Source organism: Grammomys surdaster, unplaced genomic scaffold (genome assembly GCF_004785775.1).
Source record: "Grammomys surdaster isolate TR1022 unplaced genomic scaffold, NIH_TR_1.0 139, whole genome shotgun sequence".
NCBI classification, from domain to species: domain Eukaryota; kingdom Metazoa; phylum Chordata; class Mammalia; order Rodentia; family Muridae; genus Grammomys; species Grammomys surdaster.
The window spans coordinates 2,834,255-2,847,919 of record NW_021604597.1 but is presented as its reverse complement, the minus strand read 5'-3'; the positions used below and the strand labels follow the sequence as shown (position 1 = coordinate 2,847,919).

At 42.9% G+C, this 13,665-nt stretch overlaps 1 protein-coding gene across 2 annotated transcripts in view; it reads right to left on the bottom strand.

The window, feature by feature from the left end:
• Positions 1-1,816: 1,816 nt before the first annotated feature.
• Positions 1,817-13,665, bottom strand: part of Foxo1 (forkhead box O1) — an 81,655-nt gene continuing 69,806 nt past the window's right edge. Inside the window, exons 2-3 of one of the 2 annotated variants that reach the window (XM_028763624.1) lie at positions 5,558-6,909; positions 1,817-4,946 (exon numbers count right to left, since the gene is read on the bottom strand). In XM_028763624.1, coding sequence (XP_028619457.1) covers positions 5,572-6,909 — 1,338 coding nt within the window. In that variant the 3' untranslated portion in view covers positions 1,817-4,946; positions 5,558-5,571. The remainder of the gene's footprint in view (positions 4,947-5,557; positions 6,910-13,665) is intronic. The other variant, XM_028763625.1, reaches the window with a different exon arrangement.

The following is a 13,665-nucleotide window of genomic DNA, read 5'->3' as shown; positions in this document are numbered from 1 at the left end:
AAGGATCCTTGGGCCGACAGCTCTTTATTTTGGTGGCTCCCTTTAATGTCTGGCTTCCTGATTACCTCCTCGCTCTTTCCTTCTTCAGCCATTTCCGTTAGTAAACTTGAAAGCACCTTAAGCCCATGTATACACATTGTCATCAAAGCCGTTTTCTTTCGTTTAGGTGGTTCTCATTTTTCATTATGCAGAAGGAAAATGGAAAGCACTGACTAGAGGTTGCAGTTGTTTTTACCCTGACATTATGACTTAGTGAATGCAACCCTCCTACGATGTCACCACATCCCAGTTATAGATCCAGAAGCCTGTCCTGAGTACTGGTAAATGCTGTAAGGGTGGATGTGTCTGATGGTATGTGCTTCAGAGGCTTGCTCTTAGTACAGCTCTTGGGGTCAGCCCTCTTATCTAATCCAACCATATCAACCACTGTAAGAGGAAACAGCTCCACCATTGACAGGTCGTTTCAGATATGGAGAAACAGCAGGCAAGACAAAGACTGTAGAAGAGCTGGTCCTCAAGTCCAGATGCAACCTTAAGTACACATGGATAGACAAACTATGGTTACTTTAGCCCACAGCAGAACCCAAATGCTGTTGAAAATCCTGCGTCTTCAGCCATTTACCAAGAAATGACTACTTAGGGGGTGGAGCCAGCAGGTTTCTGAGTTCTGTTAGTATAAACCAATCAAGGCGTTCTACATTTGGACACCATCAAGAGGTTTCAAACCTGTGTGCACGAGCCTCAGGATTTAGTGTTTCCTTTTGGGTTATATATACTGGGCTTTTGGATACCACATTTTCAAAGAAAAGGTTTTGTTGTGACAGACGGGTTGAGGGGGCATACCCCAAGCTAACTGACCTTTTGCTATCTAAACAACACTAGAATCCCCCCATTTCTTTGTTACATTAACTCATCTGCTTGTCTGGTAGAAGGAAACAAGCAGAACCTTCTTTTAAAACAGCCTTAACTCCATAACCTCATCTCTCAGGCAACTTTGGGCAAGAGCAAACACACAGACACCTTTCTGCTCTGCAGCCGCCGAGATCCTCTTTGAACAAAATGTATATACTTGGGTTCATCTGGCCTTGGAAAGCCATCCTGTCGGCCACATCACCTAGTGCTTACACTAATGACCCTGCTTTTGTCCCGCCCTAGTTTGCCTTCAGTCTGGTATTAAGCAAGGTTTCATGCTTATAATTACTGGCCTAAATGGGGTTCCAGATATTCCAAGAATGAAAAAGTCTAGACTGTTTGAGATAAGGTCTATGTACTCCTGGCTATCCTGAAACACGACATACAGATCAGGCTGGCCTCTAACTCGGAGAGATCCACCTACCTCTGACTACTAAGTGCTAGGAATAAAGGCATATGCTACCATGTTAGACTCTAGACCAGTGGTTCTCAACCTTCCTAAATGCTGAGACTCTTAAATACAGTGTGTCATGTTGTGGTGATCCCCAACCATAAAATTATTTTTGTTAATTCATAACTGTAATTTTGCTGCTATGAATCGTAATGCTGTGATTGTCAGGATATGATATGCAATCTCTGTGAATGGGTCATACTCCCTCAAGGGGTTGTGACCCACACATTGAGAACCACTGCTCTCTAGACTGCTAATTTTAGACTGCACTTCTTCACATTAGGGGGCCATGGTTTGGTCATATGGAGATGGTTCCTTCTTTCTTCCAAAGGAAATGGCAGAGCTGAATATGCCATTAACACTGGGGCTGACGATCTAACTCACATGCTTGATAGCTACATAAAAACATGCTTGCTTAAGAACTTTTGAACACTAAGGAAAGAAACACACCAAGCCACTTAAAGATAATTTATGTACATTTATGGCTTTATACAATTTATAGTAAGGATTGTTCTTGTATCTGTAAGTACATCATCATCATCATCAGGCACTTCTCAGATAGTATTGGAACAGGAACAAGGCATTTGCACTGTTACTCAACTCCAGTGGTGAAGTGTGTGGGAGGGTGGGACTCTATCCTGATGGGACTTACAAGGCTGTCTATCCCTGGCCACAGGGCCAGGCTGTTTTGTTTGCATAAAGCACAATGCACACTATACTGAACGATCACTCCCCAGATGAAACCACAGAGAGACTTTTCACTTAAAATCAGTAACTTTTGAGAGCTGAAACTAAGAACTTCAAGGTTTTTTGAGGGGAAAAGGGGAGCCATATATTAAGCAGTTGAAGAAGTTCAAATTGTACACCTTTGGGGAACTGTTTCCATTTTAAGTGACTTTATCCTCTTACTGTTAGGTCCGGGATTTACTGCTCACCAGGATATAATATTTGCTAATTAACTTAGACTCGGTTTGTCCAAGCAGGACTTTCCAAGTTGTACATCTATCACCTAAATATATTCCATACATCTATATTATGGAAACAATACATCTTTATATTTAAAATATCCGAATAGCTCTATAATACAATATGCTCTTAACAACAGTACAAACCAAAGGAAATAAACAAGGCTGCATAGGTGAAGTCTTTTCACAGAGCAATCATGTACAATAATATACCAGAAAGTGAACATTCTCACAGAAAAGGATTCTCAGAGGTCACAAGTTTGATGTTTGTTTTCAAAACGGACAAGAAGCCTTTCCTGGACTTTGCTGTGCCCCATGATTCACACTATGATCTTAACACTAGAAAAGAAAAAAAAATATGGGGTTTGGTGTTGAAATCTACAGTTTTTGAAAGAAGAGACACCTCCAAGTCACTCAGTGACCTCCAGCAAGCAGACCACTGACGAGGGCTGCAGCTGCCCCTGTTGAATGATTACATGCAGAAGCTCTTTCTGCAATGGTAAGAAATGGCAGCTGGAGGAGGAAGGGAGACCTGAGTTCTCTGACACCAGTAAATTCTACTCCATTTGTAGGAGGTTCTGCTTGGAGGAATTCATTTCTAAAATAAGCCCTGTTTGGAGTGCCCAAACAAAGGCGGTCAGAGGAGCAGTGGCTCAATACATGTGTACAATAGTACAAGTCACGGTGGGAAGCTTCCGACAAAGCTGGCCAACGGTGAAAACCAGGGACATTCTATTCCTGTATACACACACACACACACACCAAATGGAGAGGTAAGTAACATACTAAAAACCAACAAGTGGAATTTGGGCTTCTGCATGGAAACCAGGCCTTCTCAAGAAGGCCAAAGACAGACGCTGTGGTACATCTATCTATTCCTCAAATTGTGGGAGAGTCAGGAATCTCGATGGATGACTTGGAAATGCTGATGGACGGAATGGGAGGCAAAACCCAATTATCCTGGTCTGGTAGAATTTCAGGTAACTAGAAAGTATAAAAACTTAATGAGACACAGGCTAGGCTGCTCAAAGTTGAAAAAAAAAACCTCTCAAACTCTTATGCTAAGGATTTCAAAATAAATGTACATTTATAGCTGGCTGGTTTTCAAGTTTACTGTCTCAATTTTTTTTTTTTTTTTTACTAATTCTGCCACTGCCTGTACTTAAGAACACAACGCACTCCATAAATCACTGAAGTCCGATTTGTAAACTTCCTCCTTCGGTTTACATTGTTCAGAGCCTGAGAGAACAGAGGGGGAGACTGAGAACTGACATGATTCTTCAGGACACAGCCATAACACCACCTCCATCCTGGACAAAAACCAAGAGCTCGGAGTAGGAGGAGAACCCCAGTTAGACAAAGATCATCATCTCAGATAAAGTCCCCCTTTACTGAGCAACAGACAGGAGGCTTCCTTATGGGAACTGTGACAACATGGCATGGGGCATCATCTGGCAGGGCCTCCCTAGGGGGGCTGTAAGAACGTGGCATGGGGCATCTATCTGCAGACCTGGTGCTACACGCTGTACACAATTCACAGGGTAACAGAAGCAAGTGAAGTTTCTTTAAAATACACACAGAAATCTACATACAAAACAGAGTGTCTGTAACTATACATCACTTTCCTGCCCAAATGGCCAGAAACGTTGAATATGCAAGTACTAATTACAATGATTTAAGATTAGTCAGAAACATCATCAGGTAGCGTCCCAAAGTGTACAAACCAGTTGAGCACGTATAAAATTAGTACTAATCCAGTTAGAAATACAAAATGAAAATTATGAATGCTGCCCCCAAATACCTCTGATTTCACAAATTTATAGGCAGACAAGGTAACAAAGTGACTCTAGTTTTAAGAAAGCATTACAGTTCGGTATCTATTCCAAAAAACGTTGAGTCCTACAATAACATCAAAAGTCATTTATCTGGAAATTAGAACCATTTTAAGGTGTTTGTACAAATTTGCAAATAACAAAATAAACAACAACAAAAATAATAGAAAAGACCTGTACAAAGCTGGCACTTAATCTCATTCTGCCCCAAAGTTTGACAAGTCCACTAATTCAGCAGATTGATCACCGGCTACTTGGCTCTCATACGAATCCTGTGGCAAGATGAGCAGGTTCCGTCGTTCAGCAGAGGTGCAGAATGGAGATCTCAGTTCATGATTCCTCACTTTAGCAGAACACAGGTAGTACAAAGCAAAGTTTATCAAGACGTGAGACCATCACAGTGTTACAAAAGAGTATAAACTTTCCTTGGACCAAGTAGATATTAAAAAAAACACACATACAAATACAATTCTGTATCTCCTGCATATATACAAAACTTGAAAGCACAGCAGGATCTGAAAGTCTTTTCTGCAGTTACATGGTGTAGTGAGTTTGGCACTTCGTTGTAATGATTCCCAATGGCACAGTCCTTATCTACAGGAGCACATAACCTGCGAACGCTGGGCAAACATCCTGCACAGGAAAGTGCTGCTGCTGCCAAGTCTGACGAAAGGAAAAAGGGATTTTTTTTTTTAATCAAGAAAACTAAAAGGAAGGGTGAAGGGCATCTTTGGACTGCTCCTCAGTTCCTGCTGTCAGACAATCTGAAGGACTTTTAAATGCAGCCTAAGGGGGAAAAACACACACACAATAAAAATATAGTCATATTCAATTCAATTATACTTATCAAGTTGGGGATGGGGGAAGCTACAGCTTTCTCAAACGGCTCCAAAATCATCCAACAGGTAAATTTTTTCTTTATTGAAAAAAATGGGAGAAAAAAAAAAAGACCTTGGCATCTGATTTGTATCAAATGTGTTCATTTATTTAAGAACTGGTGGAAAGAATGAGCCATCCAACAGTGAAAACAAAGTCTTAGAAGCTGCTAAAGGAATCTGCACTCTATTTTAACCTCAAAAGGCAAACTGATAAATGGAGGGAGGGAGGGTGGGCAGTGGAAAGTAACAGGTGCTTCCCCGAAATCTAATATCACAATCAGGTGACATCAGAACAAAGCCTAACACAACCACGGGCTCAGCTCTGTCCGAGTGCTGCCCTGGGTTAGATCCCGGCACCATGTAAGCCAGGTGTGGTAGGGATGCTGGCTACTTAAGATCTTGTCTTTAATTAAGCTTTTTTTAACTGTTTTTTTCCTTTTAAATGTCTAACCATGTAAGACACATGGTACTATATCCCTTTTTCAAAAGGCCTTTTGATACTGGAGTGAATAAACTTACCTGCTCACTAACTCTTAGCCTGACACCCAGCTGTGTGTTGTAGTCTTGACACTGTGTGGGAAGCTTTGGTTGGGCAACACATTATCAAAGTTAAAATCCAAGGTATCTCCATCCATGAGGTCATTCCGAATGATGGACTCCATGTCACAGTCCAAGCGCTCAATAAACATGCCATCCAAGTCACTGGGGAGCTTCTCCTGGTGGAGGACACCCATCCTCCCATAGCCATTGCAGCTGCTCACAGAGGAGTAGCTGCCCAGGGCACTCATCTGCATGGGGTGGGGCAGAGGCACTTGTAAAGGTGTCTTCACTGGGGTCAAGCGGTTCATTGCAGATGTGTGAGGCATGGTGTTCACCACATGGGGCAGGGCACGGCCATTGACTGAAGACGTTTGCGGTGCATGTCCAGGGTGGGTGTGGGAACTAGGGTTCATCATTTTGTTATGAGACGCCTGGCTGCCATAGGCTGGCATGACTGAATTAGGGCCCATCATTACACTTTGGCCCAGGACCCGACTGTTAGGCTGAGCCACTCCAGGATCAACTGGTGACATAATGTCACCGTGAGGAGGAGAGTCAGAAGTCAGCAACTCTTTCAAGAGTCCTGGGGCACAGTTATACTGGTTCAATCCTCCATAGCCTGATTTGCTGTCCTGAAGTGTCTGCATAGGCATCTGGGGCAAAGGGGTCATGCTGGATTGGCCGTATGTGTACTTTGAGTAGTTTGGGCTGGCTGAATTTAGACTGGTGTTTGGCGGTGCAAAAGAATAGCAAGGTGTCTGCTGCATCATGCTGCCAGGTGAGGACTGGGTTGACACAGTTAAAGATGTAGGGGATGAGAGAAGATTTAGATTATCCAGAAGGTTCTCCATGTTTTCTGGATTGCTGATTTCAGACAGACTGGGCAGTGTAGAAGCCATTTTGGCAGCAGAGGGTGGATATACCAAGGAATGTACATCCCCATCTCCCAGGTCATCCTGTTCTGTCATGATGGGAGACAGTCTCCCACTGATGGTGCTAGCATTTGAGCTGGTTCGAGGACGAAATGTACTCCAGTTATCAAAGTCATCATTGCTGTGGGACCCAGGACTCGCAGGCCACTTAGAAAACTGAGACCCAGGGCTGTCTCCAGGACCCTCTTGCCCAGATTGAAGAGATGCTTTTTTCTTAGCGGCCCGCCCTCGGCTCTTAGCAAATTTACTGTTGTTGTCCATAGATGCAGCTCTTCTCCGGGGCGACTTTCCACTCTTGCCTCCCTCTGGATTGAGCATCCACCAAGAACTTTTTCCAGTTCCTTCATTCTGTACTCGAATGAACTTGCTGTGTAGGGACAGATTATGGCGAATTGAATTCTGTAAAGCAAAACAATATGTTAGAAGTACAGCACTTCCGCCTTGAAAAACTTACTGTTCAACATGGATCATATATATACAGTGTCCAATCTGAACAGCCTAACAGCTCTTAATTTGTGTGGATGGCGAATGTACCACAGTACTTTATGCCCTAGCATAAAGCACACAGCACAGGCATGGGGGTCAGAAGACAACTTTTGGAGTCTCTCTCCACCGTCTGTCTACCTTTACTTGGGTTCTGAGGATCAACCTTGTGCAGCAACAAAAGCCACCTCACTGGCTCTCAACAGCAGTAATAAACTCACTATAAAGAGTTCGCTGCCAGGTGGTGGTGGTGCACGCCTTTAATCCCAGCACTTGGGAGGCAGAGGCAGGAGGATTTCTGAGTTCGAGGCCAGCCTGGTCTACAGAGTGAGTTCCAGGACAGCCAGGGCTACACAGAGAAACCCTGTCTTGAAAAACAAAAACAAAAACAAAAAAAAAAAAAATTCAAATTGGTATAGGAAAAATAGCATCTTAAAAAAGGCACTTCTCTAGATTTGTATTCTTTTATACATGCATACAAACATGTATTGATTTTCATATATTTCTTTTATACAGTTCTTGACCCTGACTAAAAAACAAAGCACTTCCCAATTTTTTTCAGGTGAAATAAACACCATTTCTACAAAGTGACATTCTCTGTCACTGGGTTCATAAACCCAGGTAACAGAGGTAACAGAAAGGAAGATGAAGCAGGATCTATCCCCACTCAGGAACAAAACCCCCAAAGCAACACACAATATCCACTTATAATCTCAGCTCATGGCAGGGAAAGGTAGGAGGATTTTGAGTCTGAGACTAGTTTGAACTACTTTAAATAAATAAATAAATAAATAAATAAATAGGTAAAGAGATCCTCCCAAAAGTTCAGACCTAAATTAGTTTATACCACCAGAGTCTTTGTATCAGCAAGTAAAAATAAATATAAAGAAAAGCTACTTTCTTGAGAAAGTAACTTGTCATAAAATGAAACGTTCAAATGTGAGACTGTCTCTGCTCTAAGCAAACCACTAACTTCAGGACACTGTAGAAATTATGCTGTCCAGAGCGGTAACTAGAAGGGAGGCTGAGGTGAGGAAAGCTCCCCAACTGCCTGAAGTCCTTCCGCTCCTACTCAGTGGATGTGCAGACAGATATTACAACAAAGCCACAGCAAATGTGTGCAAATTGCAAATATACGGGAGCATACAGGTCAGTCTCTTAGTTCTTAGATGAAGACAAGGAAACCCCAGTGTGCCTTGTGATGTGTGGAGGATCCTGTAGCACAAATCTAAGAATGTAACGAACACTTAGGCCAAAGAGTCCTAAGCTTTCTGCCCCAGCACAGCTGCTATATATTCACCTGGCAGCTCTGAAGGGACTTAATGCCAAGCCCAGGGGCAGTATTCTGGACACCTCACAATCCTCAGGGCAGAGCTATGCTGGGCACCTGGCTTCTTGACTTTTGGTTTTCTCTGCCAACCAAGTACAAGGCTTAGTTGCCCAAATACTCTGTGACCCCTCTTGGACCACAAAAAGACTCTAACTAGATTTGTGGTCATGCAAGGAGGCAGCCACAATGCCCACATCCTCATGTTGTTGACAGGGAATGAAGGTGCTCAAAGTGCCAACCACTGTACCAGACCAGAACAATACACAGGGTGTCGGACTTCCCCACGACCCTGAGTACCGTCGTGCCTTTTCTCAACAAGAGGTGGAAAACGAGTACAGTGGTAGCCTCACGTTCTACACAGAGACAGAAGTTAGTCAGAGGCCTAAGAGAGCTTAGAAACTCGTATTTTAAAATGCACTCTGCACTACATTCCACCCAAGGATTGCAACACACAGCTATCTATGTGTTAAGTTCTTCTGCCAGGGTGCATGGTGAGGGCGGATCAGACATGGCTCAACAGGAGCCTTCTGGTTGGATGCCAGGCAGGTATGTGGGTATATGGCAATGGTAGTCTCTCCTGAGCCGTCATTCTGTTCTTCCACTTGTGCTCTATCTCAGCTCTAGGAGTGTTATGAGGGGCAGGTCTTGAACTCCAAATATCTCCCAAAAGGCTAAGGAATACATTTCTTTCATGCTGTATCTCAATCCCATTTATTTTCAAAAACATTCCTTGTCCTCACCTCCCTGTCACCCTCCACCCTATCACCCAGAGACCCAGAGCTACAGCTTTGGCTACCATGTCCACCAACACCAGTGACCAATATTCCCAATTCCTTCTTAAAAGCAGCAGCCTGCCTGGGCAGGCCTGGAAAGCAGCCAGCCCCGTAACTGCATTCTCCAAAGCCATCTACAGGCTGAGAGTCTGGGCATTTGCACAATATTCCATCATGACAATTTTGTTCTTTAAACACAATAGACACACAGATAAACTCTGATAAAACCTCTAGGAGAGAGGAAGCTTGACTCCTGTCCTGTCACACTGCATTTAGTTAATAATAAAGAGAGTATAGGGGAGGAGATCTTTCCAGAGATCAGCTAGCTTCCTGACTGCCTGAAACTAACAGGGGAAGGGGGTACAGCTCTGCAAGCCCAGGGCGGCTCTGCCAGACCACGGAAAGCACAGACTGGGGAGGGGCATTTTCAGCAGGACTAAAGACGACATAGTAACGAAGACTCCTAAAAAGTTTAAAAATACTTCTCTAACTTCAGGGTTAGTAGCCATTAAGTGCTTGGACTTCTTCTGCTTGTTTTTCTTTTTTTTTCTCTCTCTCTCTTTTTTTTGGCCATAGCAATCCTTTACTTATCAAAATATCACACTACATATTTTTCTGAGGACATTTCAGGTCACTCTGAGTAATAGAGCTGTATACTAACTTTGCCAACAATTACCCACCCACCCCCACAACAGGAAAACGTTTGCTGTGCAGGGCTTGTTACATAAATTCCTGTTTTTCATGCAGCCAGTGGGACACTAAAGAGGAGCAGGCTTGAGGTGCTACGCTCACAATTGTCTGCCGAGAACTGCCTGCAACTGAGAGAGCTCTGAGATTTTGTGCTCCCAACAAACATTCTGTGAGGAAATAGATGGGAATGAGGACCCAGTGCTGCACACTCACCCAAATACTGTGTCTGTATGATGCCATTATTGAAGAGCTAAGGCAGCATCTCTTCTGTCCCAGCCATACTTGCCTGCTGGCTTTCTGGGCCCAGTGAAGCCTCAGACACATCCCTGATGCTACCTGAATGGCTGAACACTGCAAGCACATTCTAAGGAAGCCTGACCCAGACGAGCTCTGCCAGTAAGGAAGACATAAGCCTGGTGTACTCTGATTGATGTTCAACTTGTCCTGCTCCTGAGTATTCTACTCTATGTCCCCTACAGACCAGACTCCACGTTCTTTAAACACAAGATTAAACAAGTTTCTAACCTCAAAGCCTCTAAAAGATGTTCTACACACAGATGAGTTCAACAAACCTTTGTTGACTGACACCCCAAAAACATTACAGGGAAGATGTGACATCTTAGTGTACATCTTTTAGGAATCTATTCATGTTCCAAATTAGGACAGCTCATGGTACAGAAAGCAGAAAAGGAAGTAGGAAGGACTGAGGACATAGGCTAGCCTCCAGAGGTTGTGTGAAAGGAAGGGAGTAAGTAAGTGAGGAGTCACATGACAAACCGACAGATGACCCTCACAGAGCTGCCAACTTCCCCCTCAGCTTCTTCTATCTCAAGGACAGCCCAACATACTCAGCAAGGTAGCAAATGTAAAAACGCTTGTTTCCATCAATATGAATGAAGATAATAACACCACTAGGACACCATTATCATGTTTTGTATGTGTATATAATATATACATATAAGATAACCAGATTCCAGTATTCCAACCAGCACAAGGCATTCATCTTATTTATGGGAAATAGCAACTAGTGTCGAGAAAGGTCTGATGGTTTCTCACTACACACACACTGAGACTAAATTCAAACACTACAGTCAGTTTTCTACAGTCCTTGCTGGCCAGAGCAGAGCTGCTTCAATGGCCATAGCCGGGCATCTCAACTGGGTTGGTTTTGATTGAGATCTACTGTACTCTTCCAGGGTGGAAAATGCCAGGCACTAGGAGGAAAGTGGAGAGCCCTGGAGACACAGGACAGGGTCATTTGTTTCTTGTCCTCCCATCCAAGATGTTTTTATCCTTCCAGTCAAAAGTAATCATCAGGCAGTCACTGAAGTGCAGAATCTATAAAACTGTAAGACATGCATTTACTTTGAAGTTCTATGTTCAACAATGTGCTAGAGAACACACACAATATATCTGAACTGCATAAACAACTTGAAGCCCTATCAAAAAGGGCATGCAATTTAAAAACAAAACATTGGAAACAACTCATCCATTGTAGTAGACTTCTAGGAATGCTGAATCTCCAACAAAAATCAGAGGTAAGGAACTAGTCATAAGTTAGTCCAACACAGACTCTGTGCCTCTCACTACCCCCAAAGTCTTGGAAAAAAAAAAAAAAAGACTGCCCTGTCCCCTGCACTAGTTTCAGTTCCTGTCACTACTGGTGGATCTGGTGCTTCTTAGACATCTCTCTTCATCCTGATTTCCAGACCCTGGGGTCTGACCTGAGTCATACTTGAGCTTGTTTCTCAGCCTGTGTGAAGGCCAAGGTCTTTGTACATTAAGTATTTCTTTCTACTTTTCTATTCTAAGTGCACCCTTGTTCTTTCTTTTCAAACACTAATAACCACCAGGCAGCACTTGATGCTGAGTGCACCTTGCTCATGAATCCTGGCCTCTGCACTTGATAGTTCTTTCTTTATAGTGTACTGTAGTAGCTAGATCTCATCTCTTGTAACAACCCTATGGGAAGTCTACATGCAGACAGATGTCAATGGTCCCACTTTAGAAAGGGGGAAACTAGGGCAGAAGAAAGAAGCCCCCATCCCCGACAGAACTCAGACAAGGCTTTGTGATTTGTAACTCTTACCTATAAGATTGCTGCAAGCTGACAAAAACTACCTCTTTGCATTCACTTGTATCAAGAATCAAAACAACACACTAGAGTTACATGAGTATACATTGGGGGAGAAGGAATAATTCCACTTACTACTTTGCAAACCCATAGTTTGCCTTAATGGCTAATAAACTTATACAATATGACTTGTTTCCTAGTGAGTTCTTCTTTATGACAGAAAACCACAGCAGCTTCACTGAGTTCCAGGTATGTATTATCCCAGGGAAAGCCTACATAAAGAGACTTATGAAGACTCAGGAAGAAAACAAGATGATCCCCAGAGATCCTCAAATGCTGAGAGGTGCCACCTGGCTGTATAGGAGTTGTCCATAACCAACACAAAGAACCTCATGGTCAGACTGGAACATATGACTAAAAAGCTCCCAGTTGTAGAGATTTTGGAAATTCTTTAAAAAATGCTAGACAAACTAGATGTTCACAAAGTATTTTCCCTCATTTCTGAACCTTCTAATTGCACACAGCTGTTACATACACCCAGCAAGCATCGATCCCCTCCTTTTGCTTCCTTTCTTATACTTCCAAGTGAAAACACAGTAAAGACTGAACTAGCAAAAACCACTATTTAACAGAGTTCCAATTTGGACTACTAATAAAAATGACTTAAAATAGTCCAGTATGCTTGTGAGAAGGAAATCATGTGACATTTACTCAACAGTCTGTGTTTAGAAACATAAATTGTTAATACTGTGCATAAAATTTGACTCAAAAACATGTTGTAACAGAAGACTTGCTATGGACAGTTAATCCATGCCTATCCATAAAGATGATTTCATTTCAGAGCCCTATTCTCACCTGAATACCCCCTAAACCATAATCTGTCTACACAAGTCTTGACACTTCTTTGGTGATCCCAAAGCTGTCCTAAAAGGTCTAACGCACAGTAATTCATCTGGTCTGCACTCTAAGACGTAGGTGTTAGGTGGCTCTTTGTAAGCCACCTAACGTGTAAACTGCAGATTACCAAACTGTTGTGGATTCACATGTCGTTGCTTCAAAGTGCTTCATGTTAATCAAATCATTGCAGAGTAAAGACAATTCATCTAAAGTAATCTTCTACTGAGCACAGGATGGGGGAGATTCCGTTGTCATATAAAACAGCAGCAAAAAGAGAGGTGAGGGGACTCACGGGTAGCACGGGAAGCCCTCCTGCATCTGGGAGATGCCTGATGAGGTAGAACCAAAGGTTCTGGTCCTGGAATGAGTCAGTGAGGGTCTCAATGAGTCTTGGCTCTTAACTCCTGTCAACGGCTATCAGAGGACCACACAGGGTAGAGTGGAGTAGTATGCATGCATGGAAGGCTTTGGGTATCACTTAACACAAACTGAGGGAAATAAAACTGGCTACTTTTGTTATAGGAAGTAAGGAATATATAAACAGGAATTTTTAAGCCATTATGAATGGTTCCAACTTGATTAAGTCATTCATCACAAGCTTCCTGTTTAACGGGCTTCCTCAGGCTTGCTTCCACGTCCTCACAGCCAAACTGCAATCCTTGTGTTTTTCTTCCCCTTACAAAGATTATAGATTTAATTCTGGGAGTGTTTAGTGTATTTTTGATATCTTTTGTCTTTGGTAGCCTGTATCAGAATGTCCACAAGACTGCTTCAGGAGAGGGAAGCCATGTTAGTTGACAAGTGAAGGAGCGTATCTGAGGTAGCAACTATGAAATGATGGTTTTTCTCAAATACTGACCATCAGTATTGCTCTGGGGACACTACAGTTGTGGATGCAACTCATGGCT